This window comes from Danio rerio, chromosome 17 (assembly GCF_052040795.2).
Source record: "Danio rerio strain M-AB ecotype USA chromosome 17, GRCz13ab, whole genome shotgun sequence".
Lineage (NCBI taxonomy): Eukaryota > Metazoa > Chordata > Actinopteri > Cypriniformes > Danionidae > Danio > Danio rerio.
Window position 1 is genome coordinate 20740551 of NC_141037.1, and position 27062 is coordinate 20767612.

Here is a 27062-nt window from a genome sequence, read left to right on the forward strand (position 1 = left end):
AACAGGAAATTATGTGATCTGAAGTCATTTGAAGTTGCAGTAAGCAGCAAGGTGAGGTGATATCCTCATTCTTAAGAAGTCTGGATGTCATCAAGCACTTTTCCACTTAAATGTGCTTACAGAGAGAGCCCATGTCTGTCTGTCTGTCTGTTCGTCTGTCTGTCTTTCTGTGTATCTAGGTCAGTCTAACTGTTTGTCTGTCTTGATCTGCCTATCTAGTTCTGTCTGTCAGTCTGTATCTAGGTCTGTCTGTCTGTCTGTCTGTCTGTCTGTCTGCCTGTATCTAGGTCTGTCTGTCTGTCTGTCTGTCTAGCCTAAACTGCCAATCTAGTTTGGTCGGTCTGTCTGTCTAGCTTGATCTGTCTGTCTGTCTGTCTGTGTATCTAGGTCTGTCTGTCTGTCTCTCTGTCTGTCTATCTGTGTATCTGGGTCTGTCTGTCTGTCTGTCTAGCTTGATCTGTCAATCTAGGTCAGTCGGTCTGTCTGTCTGTCTAGTTTGATCTGTCTATCTGGGTCGATCTGTCTGTCTGTCTGTCTGTCTGTCTGTCTGTCTGTCTATCTATCTCTGTCTGTCTGTCTGTCTATCTGTCTAGCTTGATCTGTCTAACTAGGTTGATCTATCTGTCTGTCTAGGTCGTTCTGTCTGTCTCTGTCTCTCTATCTATCATCTCAGTTGGTCAGTCTATCAGAATCTACATGTTCATATCATAGTTTTAGGGTCACGGTTTCAGTGTGGTTCAGTATATGATTTGTCTAGTAAAAAACAAAGCAGGTAAATAAATAAAAAAAAATATCTACAAGCAACATTACAAATGAATATAATATAGCTAAGATGGTACTAAATTAAACCGTGCTTTTTAGCTTTTGAGGTATCAAACAGACTAGTCTAACAGTTAGTAACAGTATTTTTCCGGTACAGAATATGAATAATATAATCAAATATAACTGCAGTCTGCATATATAAACTCTATTGGATAAATTATATAAAGGCAGATAAATAATTTACAATGTGTCTCTCACCTTTGCTCTTGTTTTGTGAATTCTGACTTCAGAGAGGTTGTGTGAGACTGTGAGTATAGGTTAAAGGTGTGTGTGTGTGTGTGTCAGGAAGCATGTGTTGCTCTGCGCTGTAATTACAGTGTAGACACCAGCTGCTGTTTCTGCATTCCAACACACACTGATGCTGCCAGTAGAGGTCATGACACATTGCGTTCACAGTTTCCACCATGACTGATCCTCTTACAAACACTTCAGATCATACTCTACCTGTTAGGGGCTGATGTTCATGCTCAAAAGGGTTTACTGAGATTTTGACACCTGAACTCTTCATCAACCCATATACTGATTTGGTTATTTCAGATGTCTGATAGTAACCTTACCAGTCTCGATTTCACTGTGTTTAAGTCATTGGCAATTACAAATCATGTTGTTTATCCCGCTGGCAGTCTGATGATTGAAGGTGTGACATTATGTATACACGCATACACAAAAACTAATCCGGTTCAGAAGTTCAGCTGAACAATGATCCTGCCTTAAGGGCAGATACTAACAATGTAGAGAGAAATATAGGATGATAGTGCATTCATCTCAATGGAAATTTGATTGTTAGATCAAACAAGTTAAAAGAGAATGAGGGAAAACTGTTAACATTGACTTCAGCAGAGCAGATAATGTGTTATTTGCAAAAAGTAGTTATCAAATAAAGGATTTTAAGATGATACAATTTCACAAGTTCAACTTTGGCACCAAAAAATATCTACTATATCTACTTTATTGTGTGCACCAATAACCTAGTGGTTAGTGTGTCGACACATAGCACAGAGGTGCTCACAGCGACCTGAGTTCTGAGGTCCTTTGGCGATCATTTCCCTAACTCTGCTCCCCATACTTTCCTGTCTGTAGATCTTCACTGTCCTATAAAAACATGGATAAAACCACCTAAAACATTATTATTAAAAAATAGCTACTATAATTAAAATTATAAATTAAAATCTCCCAAAAGTTCTGTTTTGGTCAACAGGGCCTATTACCCCATCCCATTATTTGTTTGGGCTAATAAGTTTTTATTTATTTATTTATTTTATATTCAGATTAATTGTTTTAACAAATTCTTTTGGATCTATACAAGTATATTGCAATGTACTGTATCTACAATTTTACTAAATGATTGGATAGCACTATTTGGAAAGAATTTATAGTCACACTTTTATTTTAATGTTATCTTCTCGCTATTAGCAAACCATTAACTATTACCTTTTACTTTAAAAAACATCTAATTTGCTACTTATTAGACATTAAAGTAGTTTAGACATTGGGTTAGGGATGTAGAATACGATCAGACTATAATTTTATAAGTACTAATAAGCATCCAATATCTCAATAACATGCATGCTAAAGCTAATGGACCCTTTCACAAGAAGCGATGTGGATTGCATACAATGCAATATCGATGCTGAAACGATATGTTGTGCAGCCCTATTTATTTTCTTTGGAACTGGTTACAAATAATAGAAAAATTGCCATTAGAGTTCCTTTAGAATTTCATGACAATAACTTCAACTTCATGCATTTGTTTGCCTATGTTTTCCACTATGTCTATCCATACCTGTCTCTCTCTTTCATCACTCCCCGTTTCTCCACCTTCTATCCTATTCATTCTAATTTCTCTACCACCCTTTACAATTACTGTATATTCTCCTCCTGGCATGTCTTTGTCCCCTTAGGCTGTTAGTCTTAACTGTGTGTGTGTGTGTGTGTGTGTGTGTGTGTGTGTGTGTGTGTGTGTGTGTGTGTGTGTGTGTGTGCGCGTGTGCGCGTGTGCGCGTGTGTGTGTCTGTTCATGACAGATTTGTTTTTCAGTGTTATGTTCACATGTGTGTAAGCTGCACCCTCTTTTGCTCGGTGACCTTAAAATCTTTCAAATGGTTTGTATTGACAAGAGAGGCTGGATGTCTGCTGTTGGTTGACTCAGCCGCTGCTCTGCCTATAGAAACACTATACAGTCTTGTCCTTCATGTTCTGTCTAGAGCGTAGTATAGTGTTAAATGTTTAAAGTAACATTCTAATGCTCATCTACTCCCTATGAGACCCACTTACTAGATAGTGCAGTAACAGTCAGTTTTATTTAATAAAATCTCATTTCATTTTCATTTTAGACTGTGTTCACCAAAGTATAGGAGATACCTAGGCTATAGCTTTTTGAGAGTACTTTTACAATGCAATACAATTTTTTTAATGTAAATAAATGAACTGATAAAGTTATTTTGCAGGCACTTCCACACTTAAACCCCTGGCATCTCTTTTGACATTTATTTATATATATATATATATATTTATATATATATTTATATATATATTTATATATAGGCTAATTTATATTGTGTTCCATGAAAGGTAAACCACTGTGAAATAAAGGTTTATAATAATAATAATAATAATAATAGTAATAATATATATATATATATATATATATATATATATATATATATATATATATATATATATATATATATATATATATATATATATATATATATATATGCAGAGCATATATTATTATTATTATTATTATTATTATTATTATTATAAACCTTTATTTCACAATGGTTTACCTTTCATGGAACACAGTTTAAATCAGCCTTTAGGCTTGAACATTAGACTCGCTCCTGTTCGTCCTGAATCTGGCAACGTGCGCTTGTGTTTGTTTTGATCCAGGAATGCAATACATTAACCCCTGGGTGTCAAACTTGCATAAAGCACCTTTAACATTTTCCTTCTGATGGAAAGACTGTTTTGGGCTTTTCACCAGTGCTTAACTTTGGGTTATTATAAACGCAACTTTTAGAGTTAGCGCTCTTTCACAGTACAGGTTGCGATGCTGAAACAAAGCTGCGTAAAAATTATGGCCACATGTATGCTTCACATCAGACAGCCAGTTGCATGTCTTATTAGATTCACATACTTTAGACAGTTACTTAAGCATTGTGCTGTATAAATAGTAAAATAAATAAATTTGTAAAATCAAAGTACGTCATATAGGCCCAATCCCAATTCTATTTTTGTACCCCTACCCCTTTTCCTTCCCTTTGGTCCTTACAACCGAGGGTTATGGGAAAGGGCTTCAGAATTTACCCCTAAGAATTGGGACAGTTCTACAGCACCTGCAAACATCATCATATGTAATTGCGATCTCTTGCTTCATATAAGATCAGACGATCAAGACTGCTGTAGTTATTCCAGTTGTGCTATTTTTTGGTATTTATCTTCAGGAAATCACTGAAGGCATATATTATTTTATCATAACGTATTTAATGGAACCCTGGCGGCATATTACAGAACATTTCTTGTCTAAGGCCTTATTTAGGATGTTGTAATTTCTCCAATTTGCACGAAAATGAAGTTATGAAGCACATTTTCACTTGATTTGGCATTTATATCCATTCTTACAAAATAATTTTTTATCTTTAGTTAGGAAACCTTGTCATCAAGTTCGAAAATCCACTCTCAGGGTTGTTACAAAACAACCAGCACTGCACAGGTTGCTAATGAGTGCTAATTGAGTTGCCAATTTAAAAAAAAAAAGCTTGAGGCATTACTCCCTTGCCTTATAACTGGTAATGCTTCTGGAATCATGACACTTTGATGGTTTCTGTAATGCTGGTTGCAGTTCCTGTGCTAACATCATGTTGCACGGCTGTCAGTATTTCGTCATGGAAACATTCAGGATCCTTCAAACAATTTTGTTCTTGATTTTCAACGATGTTGTTAAACATTTTAATTATAAGCTTTTGGGTTGCCCTTAAGTTGAGAGATTTTTTAGGATTCTTTGTTAGGTTCAAGAGGACTTTAATATTGCTTGACGCTATTAGCAGGTTTGGCATGCTGTCCCGGGAGAGATGACCTTAAACTGATGACCTTTACGGCCAATCACAGTCATTTCTGCTGAGCACTGATGAATACAACGGCAAATCAGTGCCGTTTAAGAATGAGCTCAGCAGTGATTAAATGTTAACGGGAAATTGAGTTTTTTTTTTAAAGTAAATTTCAGTACGGAAATTCAGTATCGTGACAAGTCTAATATAGTGGAATAATCAGTTCATTAACTTGAGTTTGATAAATGGCATCTAAAACGTGTGTTTGGGAAAGAAAATGTTAGCTAATAACTAGTGCCATTTCCCTTAACTTCACTAAAAAAGAGGTCCGATATCCCTTTTTATTTTCACTGCATTGAGAACGGACCTTCCGGTCACTTGGAAGGCGGTGAAATTACACATTTGTGTCACTTTCTCTTCGCTGATAAGATATACAGCCAGGTCCAGTATGACTCAGGCGATGTTTACAGGTTTCTTCCCACCGCAGCCTCAATTTCACTTTTAAAATGGCGGCCGCATGAAATCTGTCTATAGTAGGCTTCAATCAATATGATTGGGTTACTGCTGATTACGGATGGAAGACCATCCGCGATCAATCATATCATGTTCTTCTCTTGAAATTAGTTTAGAATACTTCACTTAAGATGCTTCTGTAATGTCCCAACACCCCAGGACATGCTGTTTAATAAGAGCTTTTGTCCTAAATTTGGTCTAAAATTAAAATGACCATGAAATTAACTGAAATGACTATGGTTACCAAACAGATACAGTAGGATAAAATTTTTAAATTAGTTTAGTTTCTGTAATATACCCCCCATGTCCCTGGACTCCAAACCCAGCCATAAGTGTACAATAATTACAAATTGAAATGTGAAAATCTGAATAAATGTGTTTTCAATTGATTGTTTTTCCCTCATGCATCTTATTTACTCTTCTATGGTTCTCGACTTCCCCTGAAATGAGTGATGTTTGTGTATGGTCGGAGGGGTCAAATTTTCACTGCATGTAACAGTGTATGTGACAAATAAAGGCTTTCATCATCATCATCATCATCATCATCATCATCATCATCACCATACTATTCATTTTCATTGATTGATCAATATGGCAGAAACACAACTATTGAAATATCTGGAATCTATGAGTTAAATAAATCACCAAAGAAATATGTATTTTCCCCCAAAAAATACGCTCACACTAAACAATGTGCAAATAAACACATTTAAATATCTTTATTGAACAGAACCATTATAAACATTATAGCAGAGCTTTCAAAATAGATACCATAAAAGATATAAAATTAACACGAGCACTGTTCGACAAGACAAACATGAGTACAGGAACTACAACTTACACACAATTATTGACAAAACAAGTACATACACTCCTAATTTGGAGAAAAAGTGCTGCTCGTTTTCTCCTTCCCTGTATTTAAACCGATCCCCCAGTTCACAGCGCAAGGATCATTTTTCACAGCTTACATTCATAATAAACACCAATCGCTATGCATTAGTCTCCTCTATTTATGTGGTTTTAAGCAATATTTAACTCCTGTAAGTACTAGAACGGTACATTTTTATAGTACAGTGGCCTAGAAATTTGAAAGTGGCATAATATTATTTCTTATTTACTGAGCTATTCCTATACACTTGAGAAATATACATATAAATAGAGCTTATTTGCGTTCCTACTTCATTTAAAAAAACAACAAAAAAAAAAACAGGTTTTGTTTATCACATACAAGGCTGAGATGAAACAAATGAATTAAACGCGTTTCTATTCTTTTTTTTCCCTCTTTTTTTTTTTAAGATGTTCTCATGCACATCAAAATGGCTTGGTAATACGACAGCTTTGTTTGCATTTTACATAGGCTTAAGTTACTTTTTCATGAATCTTGGTGGATATTTACCCTTTCTACAAGTTCACTAAAATGAAGTGAAGGCTTAGCATTTTCTAATGATCAGCCAATTTTTTATGGAGCCAGATCAGTCTCAGAAATAATACATTTGCAAAAATCAAGCTCGTACATGCATAATGCAATTCACATTTAAATTCACAAAAATCCAGTTCGTAAATTCAAAACACAATGTGTAAATTTACATGTAAAATCATAAATATTTCCCCAAATAAATTACTCGTGTGCATTTATATATTGTACTGTAATTTGAATTTATGCATTGTGTTTTGAATGTACATATTGGATTTGCGTATTTACGAATTGTGTTTTGAGTTTGCGATTGCATTTGCGCATTTATGAATTGTGTTTTGAATTTACCAATTAGATTTGCACATTTATGAATTGTGTTTTGAACTACGAATAGGATTTACATAAATTTTTTTCATTAATTATATTTTTAATTCACGAATTGGATTTGTACCTTTATGAATTGTGTTTTGAATTTACGAATTTGATTTGCGCGTTTATGAATTATTTTGAGTTTATGATTTGAATTTGTGTTTTGAATTTACAAATTGGATTGTGTATTTATGAATTGTTTTGAGTTTGGGAATTGCATTTGCACATTTATGAATTGTGTTTTGAATTTACCAATTAGATTTGTGCATTTATTAATTGTGTTTTGAATTGCGAAAAGGATTTACGTATTCATGAATTGTGTTTAACGAATTTGCACATTTTTTAAACTGTTTTGAATTTATGAATTAGATTAGGGTATTTAAGTGTTTTGAATTTAATAATTGGATTGGCATGTTTTTATGAATTGTATTGAATTTACAAATTGGATTTGTGCATTCATGAATTGTGTTTGAATTTACAAATAATTTTTTTGTAAATGTGAAATGTGTATTTTGTAATTGTATTATTTTTGAGGAGGGCGGCTTAGTGGTTAGCGCTGCCGCCTCACAGCAGGAAGGTTGCTGGTTCGAGTCCCGGTTGGACCAGTTGGCATTTTTGCATGGAGTTTGCATGTTCTCCCAGTGTAGGCTTGGGTTTCCTACGGGTGCTCCGGTTTCCACCACAGTCTAAAAAGACATAATAAGCTAAATCGTTCGGAGTGTATGAGTATGTGTGTATGGGTGTTTCCCAGTACGGGGTTGCAGCTGCAAGAGCATCCACTGCGTTAAAAAAACAAAAAAACAAAAAAAAACATATGCTGGAATAGTTGGTGGTTCATTCCACTGTGGCAACTTCTAAAATGAAGACTAAGCTAAAGAAAAATGAATGATTTTTGAGACTGATCTGGCTCCATAATTTTTAACCCAACTCTGTCAGATTTCCAGGTGTTTTTGCTTTACATAAACACCAGAAAGAAAACTGCATGATTCCAGCATTATGTTTCCAAAGGCAGTCTGATGGTTGTGCATAAGTGTCCTAAGTGGTACAGTGTCTACTTGATATTTGTAATGTATTTATTTATTTATTTATTTGCTTATATGTGCGTGGACTCCCTCCGGTTTCTCTCAATCCCTTGGGTTCTGTAGTTAAAAAACACATGCAGTCCATTGACCGGATGCACAATTGGTACCGTCTGCATCCTTGGATATGTTTGGGTTGCCAGAGTGCAGTCCGCTGTGGCCAGTAGCTCCACCGCCAGAGTTTTGAGCACAATCAAAGCCAGCTCTCGGCCGATGCATCTCCTCACACCGCCTCCGAAAGGCACGTAACTAAAACGCTCGCTTTTACTTTCTTCTCGGCCCACACAGAAACGGTCTGGGTCAAAAAACTCCGGGTTTTGATAAGCTTCTGCCGTCTCGTGTGTGTCGCGGATGCTGTACATGACGCTCCAGCCCTTCGGGATCTGATAACCCTGCAGATACAAAGCATAAGGAATTTTTATATTAGACATGTGTATATATATATATATATATATATATATATATATATATATATATATATATATATATATATATATATACAAACACACACACACATACACTCTCAGAAATGAAGGTAGCTGAGCTGTCACTGGGGTGCACCTTTTCAAAAGGTACACATATGTACTTGAAGGGTCCATATTGGTACCTCAAAAGTATATATTAGTACCTAAACATTTTAAGAGGGACTTTTTTTGTATTTTTTATGGTACTAATATGTACCTTTAAGATATTATAGACCTTTTAGGTACACATTTGAACCTTTTTTTAAAAGGTACCACACCAGTGACAGCTCGCGTACCTTTATTTCTGAGAGTGTAGTGACATTTCACAATAATTTTTTTTATCGGCAACATAAAATGATCATATTGATTTTTCAGGGTATTATGATGTATAATTGATACAATTTTAAATTGTAATGTAACATAAAATTAGCAGTTAAAATTACTATATGACAATTGTATCATTTCTAAAATTAGATTTGTAATATTCTAAATTAATAATAATATTAACCATAATTGTGCCCAATATAAAATGACTAATATGAGCCTTTGATTATTCAGTGCTCAAGAAAATTACAATATTCTTTCTTCCATTTATTTTTTAAAAGCAGCAAACAATAATGATGATTATTAGTTTTGCATTCCTATTTTTCATTCACACTAGACTTCAGTTAATAAATAAGTTACACAATTGAATGCCAAAATTCTCAGCTAAATCCATAATAATAATAATAATAATAATAACAATCCATATTTTTATCTACAGCTTATTGATAATGATGTTTATTATTCATACATCATACAATTGCTGTAAAATTGACAGTATTACTGGCAAATTTGGTTAATCTTTTTTATTTTAATCTTCTTAATCGTTTTAGTTTTAGTCGACTAAATCTACTCTAGTCTTAGGATGTTGTAACAGCATCCTGCGTCTACTGTGGATCAGTTACTTTTCAAATGTGTGTGTGCCTCATGCATCACACACCAAAATTGATACTCATTGGATATTTTTCATAGAAAACGCCCCCAATCACATTCTCATCTCATTTTTATTAGTCTACAAAATGTGAGTATATTTTTATTATAGTTGTAGATATCATCACTTAATTTTTATTTAGTTTTCATCTGTAGAAACTTGTTTGCCACAAAAATTATGACTAGAATTTTTCATCAATGAAATGCACACTAAAGTGGACTGTAAATGAACAGCACAGTTGTAAATGTTAATTTAGAGTGTGCATGTAAATTTTGCCTGTAATACTGTAAAATTTAAGAGAGGGCAGCGAAGATCAACTGAACTGCCTCTTCCTGAAATGCATTTTAATTTAGTTTTTGTAATACTGTAAAATTTACAAGCACACTGTAAATTTTACAGTATTACTGGCAACCAAAATTTTTAGTTTTTATTTTTAGAAAAATGTTTAGTTTTCGTTCAATGTGTAAAATATCATGATTTTATAATCTGTTTTTAAAACAATATAGACCCATAAAGATTCCTCAGCAACATTAAATTTAATGCATTTAAAAATGCATCTGTGTAAATGTTCTAAAAAGCCACTCACGTTCAGTTCAAATGTTTGCAGAACTGTCCTGTATCCTCCAGACACCGGTGGGAGGAACCGAAGCACCTCTTTGACCACGCAGTCCAGGTATGAAAGTTGACTCAGTTTCTCCAAGCTCAGGTAAGGGACGTGGGTCCGAGAGCGACGGCCCTCCTCCATGTCTCCTGCTTCAAAATAAGTTGCTTTATTGATCGCTGATCTCCGGTCGCTGGTGCTCTTCTCCGCAGCTTCACCTTCTTCACTGATGGCATTCCCATTGCATCGAGAGCGGCAGTGTCCATGGCCATCAGTGATCAAGCCCTCGCTCTCCAGCTCTGCTCTGGCTCGTTCGCTCACGTCTGGATGACGCAGCAGCTGCATGATCAGGGATGTTGAAGCGCTGGCCGTCGTCGAGTGGGCAGCGAAGATTAACTCAACTGCCGTTTCCTGCAATGCATTTTAATTTCGTAAGTCTAAATTCAAATAAAATGCAAATATTTCAGTTTGCCGGACTTAATAATTGACCCTTATCTCTTAAGTTACATGGCAATACAGTTGAAGTCATAATTATTAGCCCTCCTGGATTATTAGCCCCCTATAATAAACATGATTTTCATGAGGCATTATAATTGTGTCATCAATATTTTTCTGATCACATTTTCAGTAGAACAAACTGTTTTTGTCATTAAAATGTCTCTTTAAAAAAGTAATCAGGTGACATGGTGGCTCAGTGGTTAGCACTGGGGCCTCACAGCAAGAAGGTCGCTTTTTTGAGTACCGGCTGAGTCAGTTGGTATATCTTTGTGGAGTTTGCATGTTCTCATCGTGTTGGCGAAAGTTTGCTCCTGGTGGTCTGATTTTCCCCACAGTCCAAAGACATGCGCTGTAGGTGAATTAAGCTAAATTGCTCGTAGGGTATGTGTGTGAATGAGTGTGTATGGGTGTTTCCCAGTACTGTGTTGCAAGTGGAAGGGCATACGCTGTGCAAAACATATGCTAGATAAGTTGGGGGTTCATACCACTGTGGCGACCCCTGATGATTAAAGGGATTAAGCCAAAGGAAAATGAATGAATGAATGAATGAATGAATTAATTAATGAAAAAGTAGTAATTTTTAACAGCATCATTAATATTTAATGACATTTTAATCACAAATTTAGCTTGCACCACTGTAGTTGAGATAAATAAAAATATCAATGACTGTTATAAAATTGATCACATATAATGTCTTCATAATAATCATGTTTATGACAGATTTAGGAGTTTTGTTTTCTTGGTAAAGTCTAGTTGTCATGACAAAGACAAAAACAGGGTGTGATATATTTGTTTGTCAAGTTGTCATAACAAACAATGTCATTACTGAGTAGATGGCACTTAATGACAGTGGTGATAAGCATGCATAAATCTCATTCACAATCATGACATTGTGTTACCGATTTTTCTTTTATGCCAAAAATTTGTTTTATAATAGTTTTAAACAAAGATCATGTTCCAAGAAGATCATTCATTCATTCATTCATTCATTCATTCATTCATTTTCCTTCAGCTTTAGTCCCTTTCTTAATCGGGGGTCGCCACAGCGGATTGAACCATCAACTTATCCAGCTATGTTTTACACAGAGGATGCCCTTCCAGCTGCAACGCAGTACTGGGAAACCTCCATACACGCATTCACAGAAATTAACGCACAAACACTATGGCTAATTTAGTTTATTCAGTTCACCTATACCACATGCCTTTGGACTGTAGGAGAAACCAGAGCACTCGGAGGTAACCAACACAAACACGGAGAGAACATGCCAACTCTACACACAAATGCCAACTGACCTAGCTGGGACTCAAACCAGCAACCTTCTTGCTGTGCTAGCCACTGAACGACCGTGTCGCCATTCCAAGAAGATATTTTGTAAATGTCTTACTCTAAATATAATAAAACACATTTGTTTATTTGTAATATGCATGGCCAAGAACTTAATTTAGACAATTTTATTGCCAATTTTCTCAGTATTTAGATTTTGTTTGAAGCCTCAGATTCCAGATATTGAAATATTTGTATCTCTGCCATCAATTTGTTTATACTAACAAGCCATACATAAATGCAAAGCTTATTTATTAATGAGTATATATGTATAAATCTCAATTTTGAAAAATTGTCTCATGACTGATTGTTTTGGTTCATGGTCACATTTTGAATAACCTTTGAGAAAATATAATATTAACATATTTGGTCAAAGAATGTTTCGTTATCATTTAGCTGAACATAAAGGATGCTAAATAAAGCATGTTAATTCTGAGCAAGAATATTGATTCCTAATTAAATCTATAAAATAATAAGTGATCATGCAAGTCTGTTTTATATTTCAATAATTAAATGGATTGTTCACCCAAAAGTAAACTTTTATTCAGCATTTACTCACCCTCAAGTGGTTATTTTTTTATGTTGAAAACATTTTGGAAACCGAAAACCATCAACATCCACAGTATGAAAATTAAAGGCTACTGGTTACCTACATTCATCAGAATATCTTATTTTGTGTTCAACAGAAAAAAATGGTTTGGAACAAGTGGAGTAAAAGAAAAATATGACATAATTTTCAGTTTTGGGTGAACTATCCCTTTAGGGACTTTTTGCTAACAAATGGGTAAAGCTTAGTGCTTTGAAGAATAATGACAAATAAAATTGGCATTTAAAATGACCATAAATTAGAGTTTTGGGGCTGCACTGTGATCCTTAAATAGCATTGTTTAATATCCATTCAATGGTTCTTGCTTAAAATATGCCTGACAAGATTTTTGGTATCTATGCATATTTCAGTGAAAGACATTATAGTCATTATAAAACTGGGTGTAGTAAAAAGCTAGCACACAATATTTTTAGATTTGGCGTCTTAAGGTTTACCTTGAGTTCTTGCATTGTAAGTTCATAGTCATTTTCCCTCGCACTGCTCAGCATGTAGTCAAAAGCATCGCAGTAATCGCTGGCTTGCTGTTTTTTCAGCTTCTCCTCTATGATCTTCTCCATGGCAGAGTGCAGAATCTCACGAGCTCTGATTCCCTAGAATAAATCAAACAGACTGGGGTCATACCTAAACCATTTTCAAAGCAACCAAGATTTTAACATTATTTACTTTGTAACACTTTACAATAAGGTTGTATTAGTTAATGTATTCACTAACTCGAACAAACAATAAACAATAGATTTATTACAGTAGTGATACATCTGAATTGTTCCTTGTTAGTTCATGTTAACTCAGTCCATTAACTAATGTTAACAAGCATGATTTTTGATGTTAATAATGCATTAGTAAATGTTGAACTAAGTATTGTTCATTATTAGTTCATGTCAGTACTAACATTAACTAATGAACTTTTGTAAAGTGTGACTGTTTATGTATACATTGATCTAAATATGTCATTTACTTTCTTGATAAATCTATCTTGCAATTTAAGTACATGAGCGTTAATCCTCACCCTTCCCTAACACACAAACACCATGTCTTCTTTTATATTATGTTGGATAAATTAAGTTTTATACTTGGTCAGAGTAGTAATCATTGAGAAACAGCATAGTCAGAACTGCATTGTTATTCAGTTGTATAATAGTGACAATTTTGTCATGTGATATTGTTTTAAATATACATTTTTATCTAAATTGTACTTGTATTTTGTATATAACAACATACAGCTGTATATTGTATTTTTTTTCTTTCTTTTTTTGGTGTTTCACAAGACCATACATAGTTGTATACAATACAACATAGGATAAATTACAGACTGTCTAATTTTTCTCATTTACCCAGCATCCCTCAAAATAAAATACAGTTTAAATTGAATTAAAAACAAACATATCCTCTGAGAGAAAAAAATATATAAAAAAGTAATAATAATTAAGGATGAAAAAAAATATATATTTATAAATAGCAAGATTACAACAGAAGAGCAAAAAAAGACACGTTTTGAATTAAGGAGTCAGTATTTTCTATTTTCTCTCAACTGTCTATTAGAGTTGATATCAACTGAACAGGCTAAGCCTTTGATGTAGTCTAAAACAGGGCTCCAGGTTTTGTAAAAAGATTTGAGAGATCCTGCAAGTAAGCATTTTAACTTCTCAAGTTTTATCCAGCTAAAGATTTCTTGGATCCACATGTCATGTGATGGAGGAAGTACCTGTTTTCAATTTATACGAATGTCTCGTCTAGCTAAAAGCGTAGAAAAAGTAATGACCTGGCGAGATGCAACAGTCAAGTCAACTCTCTCTGAAATACCAAAAGGGGCTGTCGAGGGGTTAGGGTCTAGATTTATGTTAATAGCTTTCTTGAGTGTATCAAAAAAACTGGACCATACATTTATCAATTGAGGGCAACTCAAATTGTATATTTCTAGATCAAACATATTAACACCAATCATTTCAGAGATTCCAAAAATAAGAAAGCACTATCACAATTTTGATGGTTGGAATTAAAGAGTTAAACAGTTCCCAGTGATCATTTACTCCTCCTCCACTTGTTTCAAATCTGTTTCTTTCTTTTGATGAACTCAAAGGAAGCCATTTTATAGAATGTTGGAACCTGTTAACCATTGACTTCCATAGTATTTATTTTGCCTATGTATGTCAGTGGCTACCAGTTTCCAACATTTTCAAAATACTGTCTTCTCTGTTTAACAACAACAACAACTCATAAAGGTTTGGAACGAGTTGAGGGAGAGTAAATTGTGTGTAAATTTTCATTTTTAGGTGATCTGTCCTATAAATTTTGTAAGGGAAGGCTGAAACTACGGTTATCCTCACCTTGCGCAGGCCGCTAACAGGAGTGTCAATAGGAAGAGAGAAGAGATTATTCATGAGCTGCTCGAAGGTTTTGGAGAGATAAGTGATTTGCTGCTCCTCCAGGTGCAGACCCAGCAGGACTCGCACGGCGATGCGGAAGGTGAGTGACTTGGCAGCGGTGTAAACCTCCACAGACCCGGTCTCAGTGCACCACTTAGCAATTTCAGACTTGACGACATCTTGAAGGCGAGTAAGATATGCCTCCAGCGCCCCACGACTAAACACTTTAGCAAGGACCTATCAAGCAAATAATAAATTCATGAATCAAATGGATAACTATTCATTGCAAGAGTGATGGCTGGAAATGAAATGTTTTTTTTTTGACAGCTCAAAGACACTAAAATCAAGAAGATATTTATTGCTGTAGAGATATTAATAAATATGTTCAACTTACTTTTCTTTTCCTCTTGTGCAGATCTCCAACTGAGTTTACTAGAGTGTTGGGTCCCAGGATGATTCTTGTGCTCTGGGGCCACTGTGTGCAGACCACCGTATGTTCACCCAGCAGAATCTTCCGGATGTTTTCTGCACCGGTCACTCGGATGAGAGGTTTGCCCAAAAGGTGAGTTTTAAAAACATTTCCATGTTTCTCTCGTCTTGAGATGTGAAAGCTGGAACCCTGTCACAACATAACAGAGTTTGAGCAGGACTATTCAGACTTTTGTGACTGTAAGGTAGTGTATAGCAGTTTTATTTTACATGCTCTAAAAACAAATTGTTCAGTTCCGCAACTGTGCATGAAATCAAGGTGAAATATCTGTTTTTAACTACATGAAGAATTAAATCCTCACTAATTTAACACATGCCAGAGAATATTTTTGTGTGTGCATTTGTATGGTAGATGAACTAGTTCATATGTTCAATTCACTTCACAAAAGGTGCACATCATTACATTGCAGCCAAAATCAGAGAAGTTACCGTATATGTCTCATATTTCATTAAAAACAACATTGTTTGGGTAATCAGAAATGTAATGCATAAATCACTAATAAACTATAAAGATGAAGCAAACAGCAAAGGTTAGACTCTTTACCTTTTAAATTATATGCTAAAATAGCATGTAAAATATAACATAAAGCATTCCGGTGTAAAGGCCTACATAAACTAGAAATAAAACTGAAAGAGTATGGAAAATTAAATTAAATTAGTATGGAAAAAAATTTTCTTAACAGAAAATTCTAAATAAAACACTCCGGGGTAGCATATAATGCAAAAACTGAATGAAAAATTGTGGTTTGGAAAAAAGTCCTTTTCTCAGTGAAATAACAGAATGCTGAATAAAATGTTCCACTGTGCGGAAATTATGAAAACATATATCTATCTATCTATCTATCTATCTATCTATCTATCTATCTATCTATCTATCTATCTATCTATCTATCTATCTATCTATCCATCCATCCATCCATCCATCCATCCATCCATCCATCCATCCATCCATCCATCCATCCATCCATCCATCCATCCATCCATCCATCCATCCATCCATCCATCCATCCATCCATCCATCCATCCATCCATCCATCCATCCATCCATCCATCCATCCATCCATCCATCCATCCATCCATCCATCCATCCATCCATCCATCCACATTTATTTATTTATTTATTTATTTTTTACAAAAATTACTTTTCCATATTTGTTTATAACGCAATTTTAGACCCATATACCCTGACATAGCTTATGGCATAAACACAGGAGATATTTTAATATGGCTTGAATGCAATTTTAATAGTTATTTTGTTCAGTTAACTTAATGCGCTAGGGGCGCCAAAAACACTTTTTTAGCAAGATGATTTTCATTACAAAGTTGCATCTTTTGTAGTAATGATGACCGCGCTGTAAAAAAGTAAATAACTGACTGATTTTAACACTTTATTTTTTTTTTTTTTTACTTTAAAGCTATTTGAATAGGCTATTAATAACGTCATTAGAACATTTCAATTTTAATAACATTTTTATTAACAACAAATACATAAGTTCAAGGCACTTTTCATTTACTTTTCGAGTGCCTTGGCCTTACGATTTTGTTGTTTATCTTTGTGAATCCCTTATCCAAATAACACCGACACATTAATTATTCCTGAATCACTTTTTGTTTGCTTTTCATTTAAGTAACATTCCTGTAGCCTTTATAGAACGTTTATAAGCATACTTTCCCTGTTAGCTGCACTTACTAGCCAATTAAAATATAAAATATAATATAGGCCTAATTCAGAATATATTTTACTCAAAAAATGTATTATAATGTAACATTATCACAATATAGCCTATTATGGGCTCTATTTCAAAACTGGTTTGTAATAGTGTTACTTTCAGAACAAAAATCTAATCATAAAGTCAAAAGATTATTATTATTATTATTATTATAAAAACAGCTCAGAACTGTTAGAAACCGACAAGAGTTTTAAAGTCTTACCTGGAAAAGCCAGTGGAAAGTTTCTCCGACCAGCGGCCAGCCCATGGATCCCTGCGGGAGTGGGAGTTTACACGTCTTGTCCCGGGTGATGCTCCACCTGAACTCCCAAAGCAGCCGCGAGACCGCGAGCAGCAGCACTGTCGGTAAGACGGCATCGGCAACCGAAAGCAAAGCGGACACGAGGCAGAAATCGTGCCCGAACATCTCGAACGATGATCAAAAGCCAAAAGAGAAAGAACAGAATCCACGTGCGCCTGTGCGTGTTGTTCCAGTTATGATCTGCGGGATGGAGCGCCTCCAGAAGTTGTGCAATACGCAAGAAGCTCTCTTTACGCGCTCCTCGAATATCTGGAAATAGAATAGGAATACAACTTTACATTCACCCTACAGTGAATCATGAGGGGAAAAGGGGGATCTACTCTGCATCCAGTCTCTCCAACTTCACAGAGAAAGCCAAGAAACTGACAACTATTCCAAACAGTTTTACAAGTTGCATGCGCTGGCATGTCTTTCATTCGAGTTTATCCACGATTTCTTGGGGTGCAACTTTAAGGACAGTCCTGCTTTCAGCCACACTAACGAACTTGATAACGGGAAGTTTGGAAATTAACAAGCACTAATATGTGCGTAATGCAGAAAATCTCTCCTCTCAAACATTTAAACGTAAGTAAACCCCATTCAGTCTGTATATTGAATAGCACATTTATAGCAGGCTACAGAAATTCAATTTAAAAATGCTGTGCCTTAGTTTTTTTATTCAACTTTTATTCGAATATACGGAAACTGAGCTTCAGAATTTTGTTTTTAATCCTAAAATATATGCTTTTGGAAACCGACTCTTGATAATGATCTAACTACACCTAATATCAGTTACAGAGTCTCAATTTAAGAGTGTAACAAAAATCAGTCTCTGTCAGATTTGCAGCTGCAATCAGCAGTCTAGAATCACATCATCTCAATTACAGAGCTAAAGGTGACTTACAGGTGAAACAGTGTCAGACAATGAATGTTTACTCACCTCAGCACGACTGTAAAAATATCCCCTTTCAGATTCTGTCTCTGTTAGGTGAGCTATATGAGTCTTCAGTGCATCTCGCGCGCTCGAGCTTTATAGGTATTGGCACATATTATGATCCACCTTCACCAGTGACGTGTGAGCAGTTTTTTTCTCTCATAGTTGAAAAGGTCGTGGATGGATCACAGAGGATGGGAAACGATCGTAGGTTATTCAGAGGGAATCAGAAAGAAAGAAAAAGCAACAGAGGGAGTGAGTGAGTGAGCGAGAGAGAGATTGTTTGGGGTTTTACTGGTTGCTTAACCATTTCCTCATTGAGATTCTATTCGATCCTTTTGTCGTCACGTTTTCATTTATTACGATCAAAGCAAGCCTTTTTTTGCTTATAATGTTTACATAAAATATTAGCTTATAATTTGTGTAAAATATATATTTATTTATTTAAATTTGGAAATAAAAACTTTCTTCTGTGCGTAAAAACCATAAACGCACAATGAGAGCAATTTTTTTTAAAGAATAGGCAAAAAATATGATAACGGTGTACATTTTGATAGAGAAGACGCATTTACTTTTTCCAAAAAAAAAAAAAAAAAAAAAAAACACATTCGTTTAACCCGTCTATGGATTATGGGTTTTAGTACGCATTTTAAAAAGAATGTTAATGATGTTCTGATCGCAGTTGGTTGAGCGCAACAATTCTGTTTTTGCGGTGAGATAAACGAACTGTGCTCAACATTTTAAACAAAAGCTAATATTTTTTTCTATAATATATATAGCCTGTTTGTAATAATCAGGATTTTACATTACAAATAATTTCGTTAGCAATTTACAATAAGTTTTGTATGGCAATATTGATGGACAACTTGCTAAGGATAAATAAAAATAAAACAAATGCTGGGATTTGCTTAATGTTATATTATTTTAGCTGTTGTAGTAAAATGTAATGTTTCTATAGGCTACATTAAGTCAAAATTGTAAGCCCTCCTGTGAATTTTTTTTTAAATGTTTCCCAAACTTCTTATAACTAATTTATTTTGTTCATATTTTATCGTAACATATTCTTCGTATTTTGAACACTAGTGTTCAGCTTAAAGTGCAATTCAAAGACTTAACTTGGTTATTATGTTGACTAGGCAAATTGACATAATCTGGCATGATATTGGATATTTTTCCAATTTCTTACACTTTTGAATTTTTTTTTTTTAATTTTGACCTTAAAATGGTTTTTAAACATTTTTAAAACTGCTTTCGTTCCAGTCAAAATGCAGAAAAATATTAAAGGAAATACTGTTAAAAAAAAAAAAAAATTAATTTCAAAAGTCATTTTGATATTTGTGCCTGAAAAAAAGAGGATGCCCATTTTTAAAAGAAAAAAAAAGTGCCTGTATGTAAAAAGAGTAACCAGCAAGCACATTGTTAATACAATTGCAAATTACTTAATGCAAAAAAGACAAATCATCAATATCACAAATTCACATAGACAGCGTTTTATTTCATTAAAAGTATATATGTGTATGTATGTATGTATGTATGTATATGTATGTATGTATGTATGTATGTATGTATGTATGTATATATACATATATATTTGTGTATAGATTGTGTGTGTGTGTGTGTGTGTGTGTGTGTGTGTGTGTGTGTTAGTGAGTTAAGTTAGTGTGGACATTAGTGTGGACATTAGTGTGTAAGTTTTGGACTAAGTTTTGTAATGTGGATTTTGTCCATCCTGTATGTTTAAATCAGGTTAGAAGATGCTGCAGGTGACAGTTTTTCATTTTTATTTATGACTAATCTCAGATGTTTGAACTATGTACAATGTGAGAGAGGGCAGGAGATGGAGAGGTGTAGAAGACATTCCCTGTCTGGGGTGGCTGAACAAATCCCGTTATTAATTTTAACAGCAGAGACCAAGAATACCAACTAAAGCTCAAAGTCAGGTTAAAGACATGCAGGGGCTTGTTGCATAGTCACACACTCATGGCCAGATCTTCTCTCACATATATCTGTAATCTGCCATATACACACAAACAAATGTAAACATTCTGATACTCTATATTACAAAATATTGGGGATTCCTAAAAAGAATAAATGTAATTCTTACAGCATGCAGCATTAGGTGATTAATAATAACATAAACGTAAAGTTTTGGATCTCATTTTCTCAGTCCATTTAAATAATAAAAGTCTTCTTTTATCGGTTATTTTATTGGTTATTTTTTAAAGTCTTCTTCTATTGACTGTTTTCACAATTTATGATGGCATACTGTCAAAAATGGGACAAATGAGCTCATATAGGGGCTAAATTCTGCAATTTGTCTGAAGAACTTTCTTTCAAACCTCCTGAACCCCCCTGGCTATGGCCCTGCATATGTATGTATATATTGTACAGTTATGACGTGAGATTCACACAGGTGAGTGGGCTTGACAAACCACCTGTAGAAACCTCTTTCTCTCTAAAAAAACAAACAAAAAAAAACCCACTTCCCTCCTTCCTCTAGCACTATAAGCACAAACAATTCTTTTATATAATAAGCACATATTGTGTGTATTGCCTCTTCCTATTGAAATGCTGAATGTCTCCTCAATTGTAAGTTGCTTTGGACAAAAGCATCTGCTTAATGACAATATATTATTCAGTATCAGTTTAAAACTTATACTGTACATCTACTCCATTTAGTTGCACATAAACGTAACTTCAATTTGCCATAATTTGATAGCTACAGCATATGTCATTTGTTTCCATAACTTGTGTATGTAACTTACCTATAACCTCTCAGATCCTGACTGATGACATCATCAAACAAGTTAGCAAAACCACATCACACCACCAGATGCATTAGGATGGAATTTTACAGTGTGTCTGTGTGGAATTCATCTTAATTATCATGAAACATAAAACTGTTGATGTTGACAGGCCATAATATGGTTGCGTAGATCTTTCGCATTAAAAGACATGAGACACGAGTGTTTTAGCGCCTTTAATGACAATGCTGATCTTTAATATCAGAGTCATCTTTGATCATTGTTGTGTAATGACACACATTTGGAGGATTGTTTCACTTTGGCTGTTGAGGTGATGAGTTGAAAAAATTTTCCTTTCTTCTGTTCAGACAAACTCTTCGTGACAAATTAAACCTATGTTCTGCTTTTTCAGACATTTCCCTGCTGAAAAATCCAGCTTAAACCAGCCTAGGCTGGTTGGCTGGTATTAGCTGGTCGACCAGCCTGGTTTTATAGGGATTTTGGCCATTTCCAGGCTGGTTTCCAGCGATGTCCAGCCTGGACTTAGCTGGTCGGGCTGAAAAATGACCAGCTAAATCAAGCTAAAACCAGCTTGACCAGCCTGGTTTTAGCTGGCTGGCTGGACATACTGGTTTTAACTGGTCATCTCCGAGCCTGAACAGCTAAGACCAGGCTGGAAAAGGCTGGAAACCTGGAAATGGTCAAAACCCCTCTAAAACCAGCCTGGTTCACCAGCTAAAACCAGCCAACCAGCCTATAGGCTGGTTTAAGCAGTTTTTTTTTCAGTAGGGTTACACACCCGCACATTTGTTAAATTTTGAGGTGGGCTACTTCTGTTGTGCAAATCTAATTCTGTGACTTTTACATTGCACATTGAGAGTTTTTGTTTTGTAAGTAAAAGTAAAAAATATTGAATATTTAGCAGTTGAAATGCGTAAAAAGTGGCTCAGAATTCCTTAGCATCACCGTAGCAACATGTTGTCAACAGTTAACAACAGCCTAAGATCTTGATGGTTTTTACACCGTTAAAAATATTAAGTGGATTACAGTACAAAATAATTATAAATTATAAATAAAAATACAGTAACAAAATTATTGTCCGCACCGACATACAATAATGTTCTGTTTACTCTAAGAGTGTGCTGAAGTTTTGCTGTCTGTCTCTTTAAATGCTCACACTCTTTATCTGTTGACTATCAGTGTTTTGCTCACCAGCTGAAAAAGCTGAACAATATCAAGATTCTCTTTTGCAACTCTGAATAGTTATGGTGTGGAAATCTGCTCATGTGTTTGCATAATGATGCATTTAATAGTTAAAATCTGTCTTTATAAAATTTCACAGTGTTGATACAGATTAAATATAATGCTGATAACATTGAACTGTAAAAAAAATGGGTAAACTCTAATTATTAATCGTTTAAACCGTGCGTAGTATACAAATTGCTCAGTAGGTATTGCTGTTGCCTCACAGCAACAATGTCGCTGGTTCGATTCTCAGCTGGGTCAGTTGGCGTTTCTGTATGTAGTTTGCATGTTCTCCCCATGTTCGCTTGGGTTTTCTCCGGGTGCTTTGGTTTCCCCCACAGTCCAAAGACATGCAGTACAGCTGAATTGGGTTAGCTAAATTGTTCGTATAACAACTGTAAATGAGTGTGTATGGGTGTTTCCCAGAGATGGGTTGCAGCTGGAAGGGCATCTGCTGCATAAAACGTGCTGGATAAGTTGGCGGTTCATTCCACTGTGGTGACCCCTGATTAATAAAGGTAATAAACTGAAAAGAAAATGAATGAATGAATGAATGAGTATACAAATTGAGACATGGACATATACTGTGTCTTGATCGTTATTTCATGACTGTCCTTAGTGTTAACTGACCGTAACCTACATATAATTCCCTTATTCATTCATTCATTTTCTTTTCGGCTTAGTCCCTTTATTAATCCGGGGTTGCCACAGCAGAATGAACTGCCAACTTATACAGCACATTTTAACGCACCAGATGCCCTTCCATCTCTGGGAAACATCCACACACACTCATTCACACACACACTCATACACTACGGACGATTAAGCCTACCCAATTCACATGTACCGCATGACTTTGGACTTTGGAAACCCACATGAACATGCAAACTCCACACAGAAACGCCAGAAACTACCTACTGCACCACTGCATCGCCATAATTCCCCTATTAATATAATTACAACATAACTTTTTAAGCAGTATTTTAAAAAACACAATACGTTTTTTTGCATCTTACACTTAAATGCAATTCCGAATGGCTGTTAATGTTTTAATTGTTCATCAGCTGAAGAATATTTTTTTTAAAGTGATTTTAGTTCCTCAGTATTGCTGAAGGTTCTGCTATTCTTAAATATTCAGAACAATTATCATTATTGTAGCTCTGCGTAGACGGTACTGGCTCTGTGATGTCATTTACTTTTGCATTCTTTAAATTTTAAAGATCTGCACTGGCCCAATACCCCCAAAAGGGGTTCTGTTCTCTCATCAGTTGGAATAGAATAACTTTTGCATAAATTATGATAGAGACATGTGTCCTTTTTCTGATTACCGACATGTGCAGGAACTACCCAAATAATTACAGCAACCACGACCACACAGAACTTAAACAGTACACTCCCCCTCCTCTTTTTTGAAAGTGTTTATTATAACACTGACAAAATATACAGTTATTTTAATCATTTTCAACAGTGGTTTATAAAAATTCAAAGGGTGTTCTTTAAAATGATACCAAACGTTTGCATTTACACCTTTGCATGTGGATTTGGCAAGCTTTTGAATTTAGGTAGGCAAAAACCAGGTGAAAAATAGCACTTGATTTTAAGAAATTAAAGTCATTGTAGTGAACGGGTGCAAAAAAAAAAAAAAAAAACTATAGCACAGTTTTTGTAAGTGAATACAGACATATGCCTCTATTAAATTTGTTTTTAGGGATATTTTTCATACTTTTCTTTCCAAAAGTATATTGTAAAAAATCTGTTAATTTGTGGTTCACTGTTTCTATTCATTTAAACTTTCCAATTGCACTTTGATCTCTGCTCTGCCTTGATTTAAAATTAAATCTGCAGTTTAACGGTGACTTTTATTGACTTTTTTTGTTTTGTTTTGTAGAAAAAGTACTTTCAGCTCATTACCAGTTTATCTTTTGCTATACTAAAATGTCAATGAAAGCCTCCGTGTTAAACTTTTTAACATCAACATTGCATAATGCAATTCGAAAGAGTAACTAAACAGACAAAAAACTAGAATCACACAATATGGTTAATTAACAGATATGTTTATACTGTACAGCCAGTCATGAAACAGACAAAGTCACAAGCTAAACTCTTTAAGCAAACGAACCAATCCGTTGATCTAAGGTGAAAACCATTTGTGTGGAATCTACACACACAGCTAACACAGAGATACTCAGAAGGGGAGACACACACAACTGTGCTTTAAGTGGTTACCTTATCCCTCGCTCTCTAATGCTGCTCAATCATCAGTTCCTGTGTCCGAGAGAGAGAAAGTGTCTCTGCCGATGATCAGAGGTACAGCCTCATCTGTCAACAGTACAAAAGCCCTTCCTGTCTGACACCGAGACACTGAAGAGAAATGCAGACGGGGGAATATTAGCACTATAAAGAGTTAGACTATTTAAGAAAGATAAAAAGCACTAACAGCGAGATAAAAGAGAATATTTCTTCAGATATAACTATCATCAGGTTAGTCCCTAGTTTCACTCACACACATGCACACACACAGATGCAAACTCGTCTCCTGCATGTCCTGCTTTGATTCTTAAGGGTCTTTCCCTCCTCTTAGATGCTGTCTGTCATCACTGTCTAACAGTTTATGTAAAAGACAGATAAGTGTGTAAGAGAGTCTTCCATTTATTTATTTATTATTTTTATTGTGTGTGTGAGATCCAAAGATTAGGATTTCTCACAAACTAACATTTTATATACACACCGGCCACTTTATTAGGTATATCTGTCCAACTGCTTGTTAACGCAAATTTCTAATCAGCCAATCACATGACAGCAACTCAATGCATTTATGTAGACATGGTCAAGACAATCTGTTGCAGTTTAAACTGAGTATCATAATGGGGAAGAAAGTTGATTTGTGACTTTGAAAATGGCTTGGTTGTTGGTGCCAAACAAGCTTGTCTGAGTATTTCAGAAACTGCTAATCTACTGGGATTTTCACGCACAACCATCTCTACAAAGAATGTTTTCAAAGAATGGTTTACAAAGAATGGACTGAAAAAGAGAAAATATCTAGTGAGCGGCAGTTCTTTGGGCACAAATGCCTTGTTGATGCCAGGCAGATGGGCTACAACAGCAGAAAAGCACATCGAGTGCCAAAATTGGACAATAGAAGATTGGAAAAACGTTGTCTGGTCTGATGAGTCTCGATTTCTGCTGTGACATTTGGATGGAAGGGTTAGAATGTGGCGTCAACAACATGAATTAATTGATCTATCCAGCCTTGTATTAATGGTTTAGGTTAGTGGTGGTAGTGTAATAGTTTTCATTGCACACATTGGGCTCTTTAGTACCAATTAAGCATTGTGTCAATGCCACAGCCTACCTGAGTATTGTTGCTGACCATGCAAGCAGGATAACAGACCATGTCATAAAGCGTGAATCATCTCAGACTGGTTTCTTGAACGTGACAGTGGATTCACTGTACTCAAATGGCCTCCACAGTCACCAAATCTTAATCCAATAAAGCACTTTTTGGATGTCGTGGAATGGTAGATTTGCATCATGGATGTGCAGCCGACAAATCTGCAACTACTGCGTGATGCTCAATATGGACCAAAATCTCTGAGCAATATTTCCAGTAACTTGTTAAATCTATGCTACGAAGAATTAAAGCAGTTCTAAAGGCAAAAGCGGGTCCAACACGGTACTAGTAAGATGTACCCAATAAAGTGGCCGGTGAGTGTATAGTCCTATTTCTAAAAAAAATGTATACATAAAAATATAGCACTGAATTTGATAATAAAATTTGTCAGATTTCATTTGTACGAAAACGTATGATTTTTAAAAGGAAGCATGACCCCAAACCCAACCCACTTATTGGTGGAGGAGCAAGTTGTACTAAAATGCACAAATGAGATCATACAAAATGAATATGAATTTGCAACTAAATCAAAAAGTTACTTGTTGTGAGATTCTGTTGAATATTTCACATTGTTTTTGTCATTACATTTGTTATTTTTGTTTTAAATTGAATTAGAATGGCAGATCACGTCCGACATTTGAGCCTCACTGTATGTGTACGATGTGCACGGGTGTGTGCGTGTGGAGTGAGGAAAGCGCAGTGAGCCCCAGGGACTGTGATGGAGGTTTTTAGATGTGTAACAACTTCTGACCACCCGACTGACTTCCTTATCTGTCAGAGGGGTGTGAGGCTGAGCGAGTATCAGGTTGTGTTCTGGGTGTCGCCCCGTGACCTCACTCTCTGACCCCTGAGGCCTACGCTTCCTCCCGACACTACAGCGACACGGCAAATACAATACAGCGATTCATCTTTTCTTTTTCTTGAATATTTAATACTTGAAAGTGCAGTGATTTAGAATCTTGATGGTTAACAAACACAGACTTGGCCATCAGGTGTTGTATCACCTTGAAATGGTTAATTTTAAGATATTGTATATAATGCTGTACGTGATCCTACTAATTAGGCTAATTGCCAATATATATAGTTAAAGTCAAAGTTATTAGCCCTCCTATGATTATTATTTATTTTAAAAAGTTCAATGTAAATGCTCAATGTTAGGGTAAATAGGTAAGT

The 27062-nt window shown here is 35.2% G+C and overlaps 1 protein-coding gene and 1 long non-coding RNA gene across 13 annotated transcripts in view; one reads left to right on the forward strand and one right to left on the reverse strand.

The window, feature by feature from the left end:
- Positions 1 to 27062, forward strand: part of LOC141378551 (uncharacterized) — a 102747-nt gene that overhangs the window by 3182 nt on the left and 72503 nt on the right. For 3 of the 12 annotated variants that reach the window (XR_015513296.1, XR_015513298.1, XR_015513297.1), the window contains exons 2-5: positions 10291 to 10356; positions 10497 to 10715; positions 14984 to 15176; positions 15492 to 15638. This is a non-coding gene — a long non-coding RNA (uncharacterized LOC141378551). Of the gene's footprint in view, positions 1 to 10290; positions 10357 to 10496; positions 10716 to 11794; positions 13898 to 14983; positions 15177 to 15491; positions 15639 to 27062 lie in introns of those variants that run through there. The other 9 variants (XR_015513301.1, XR_015513302.1, XR_015513299.1 and 6 more) reach the window with 4 other exon arrangements.
- On the reverse strand, positions 6079 to 18580 carry cyp26c1 (cytochrome P450, family 26, subfamily C, polypeptide 1). The gene is given in 7 exon segments (NM_001029951.3): positions 6079 to 8638; positions 10270 to 10695; positions 13148 to 13303; positions 15038 to 15313; positions 15471 to 15695; positions 17498 to 17845; positions 18516 to 18580. Coding segments are annotated over 6 exon segments (1665 nt in total). The 5' UTR covers positions 17702 to 17845; positions 18516 to 18580; the 3' UTR covers positions 6079 to 8260.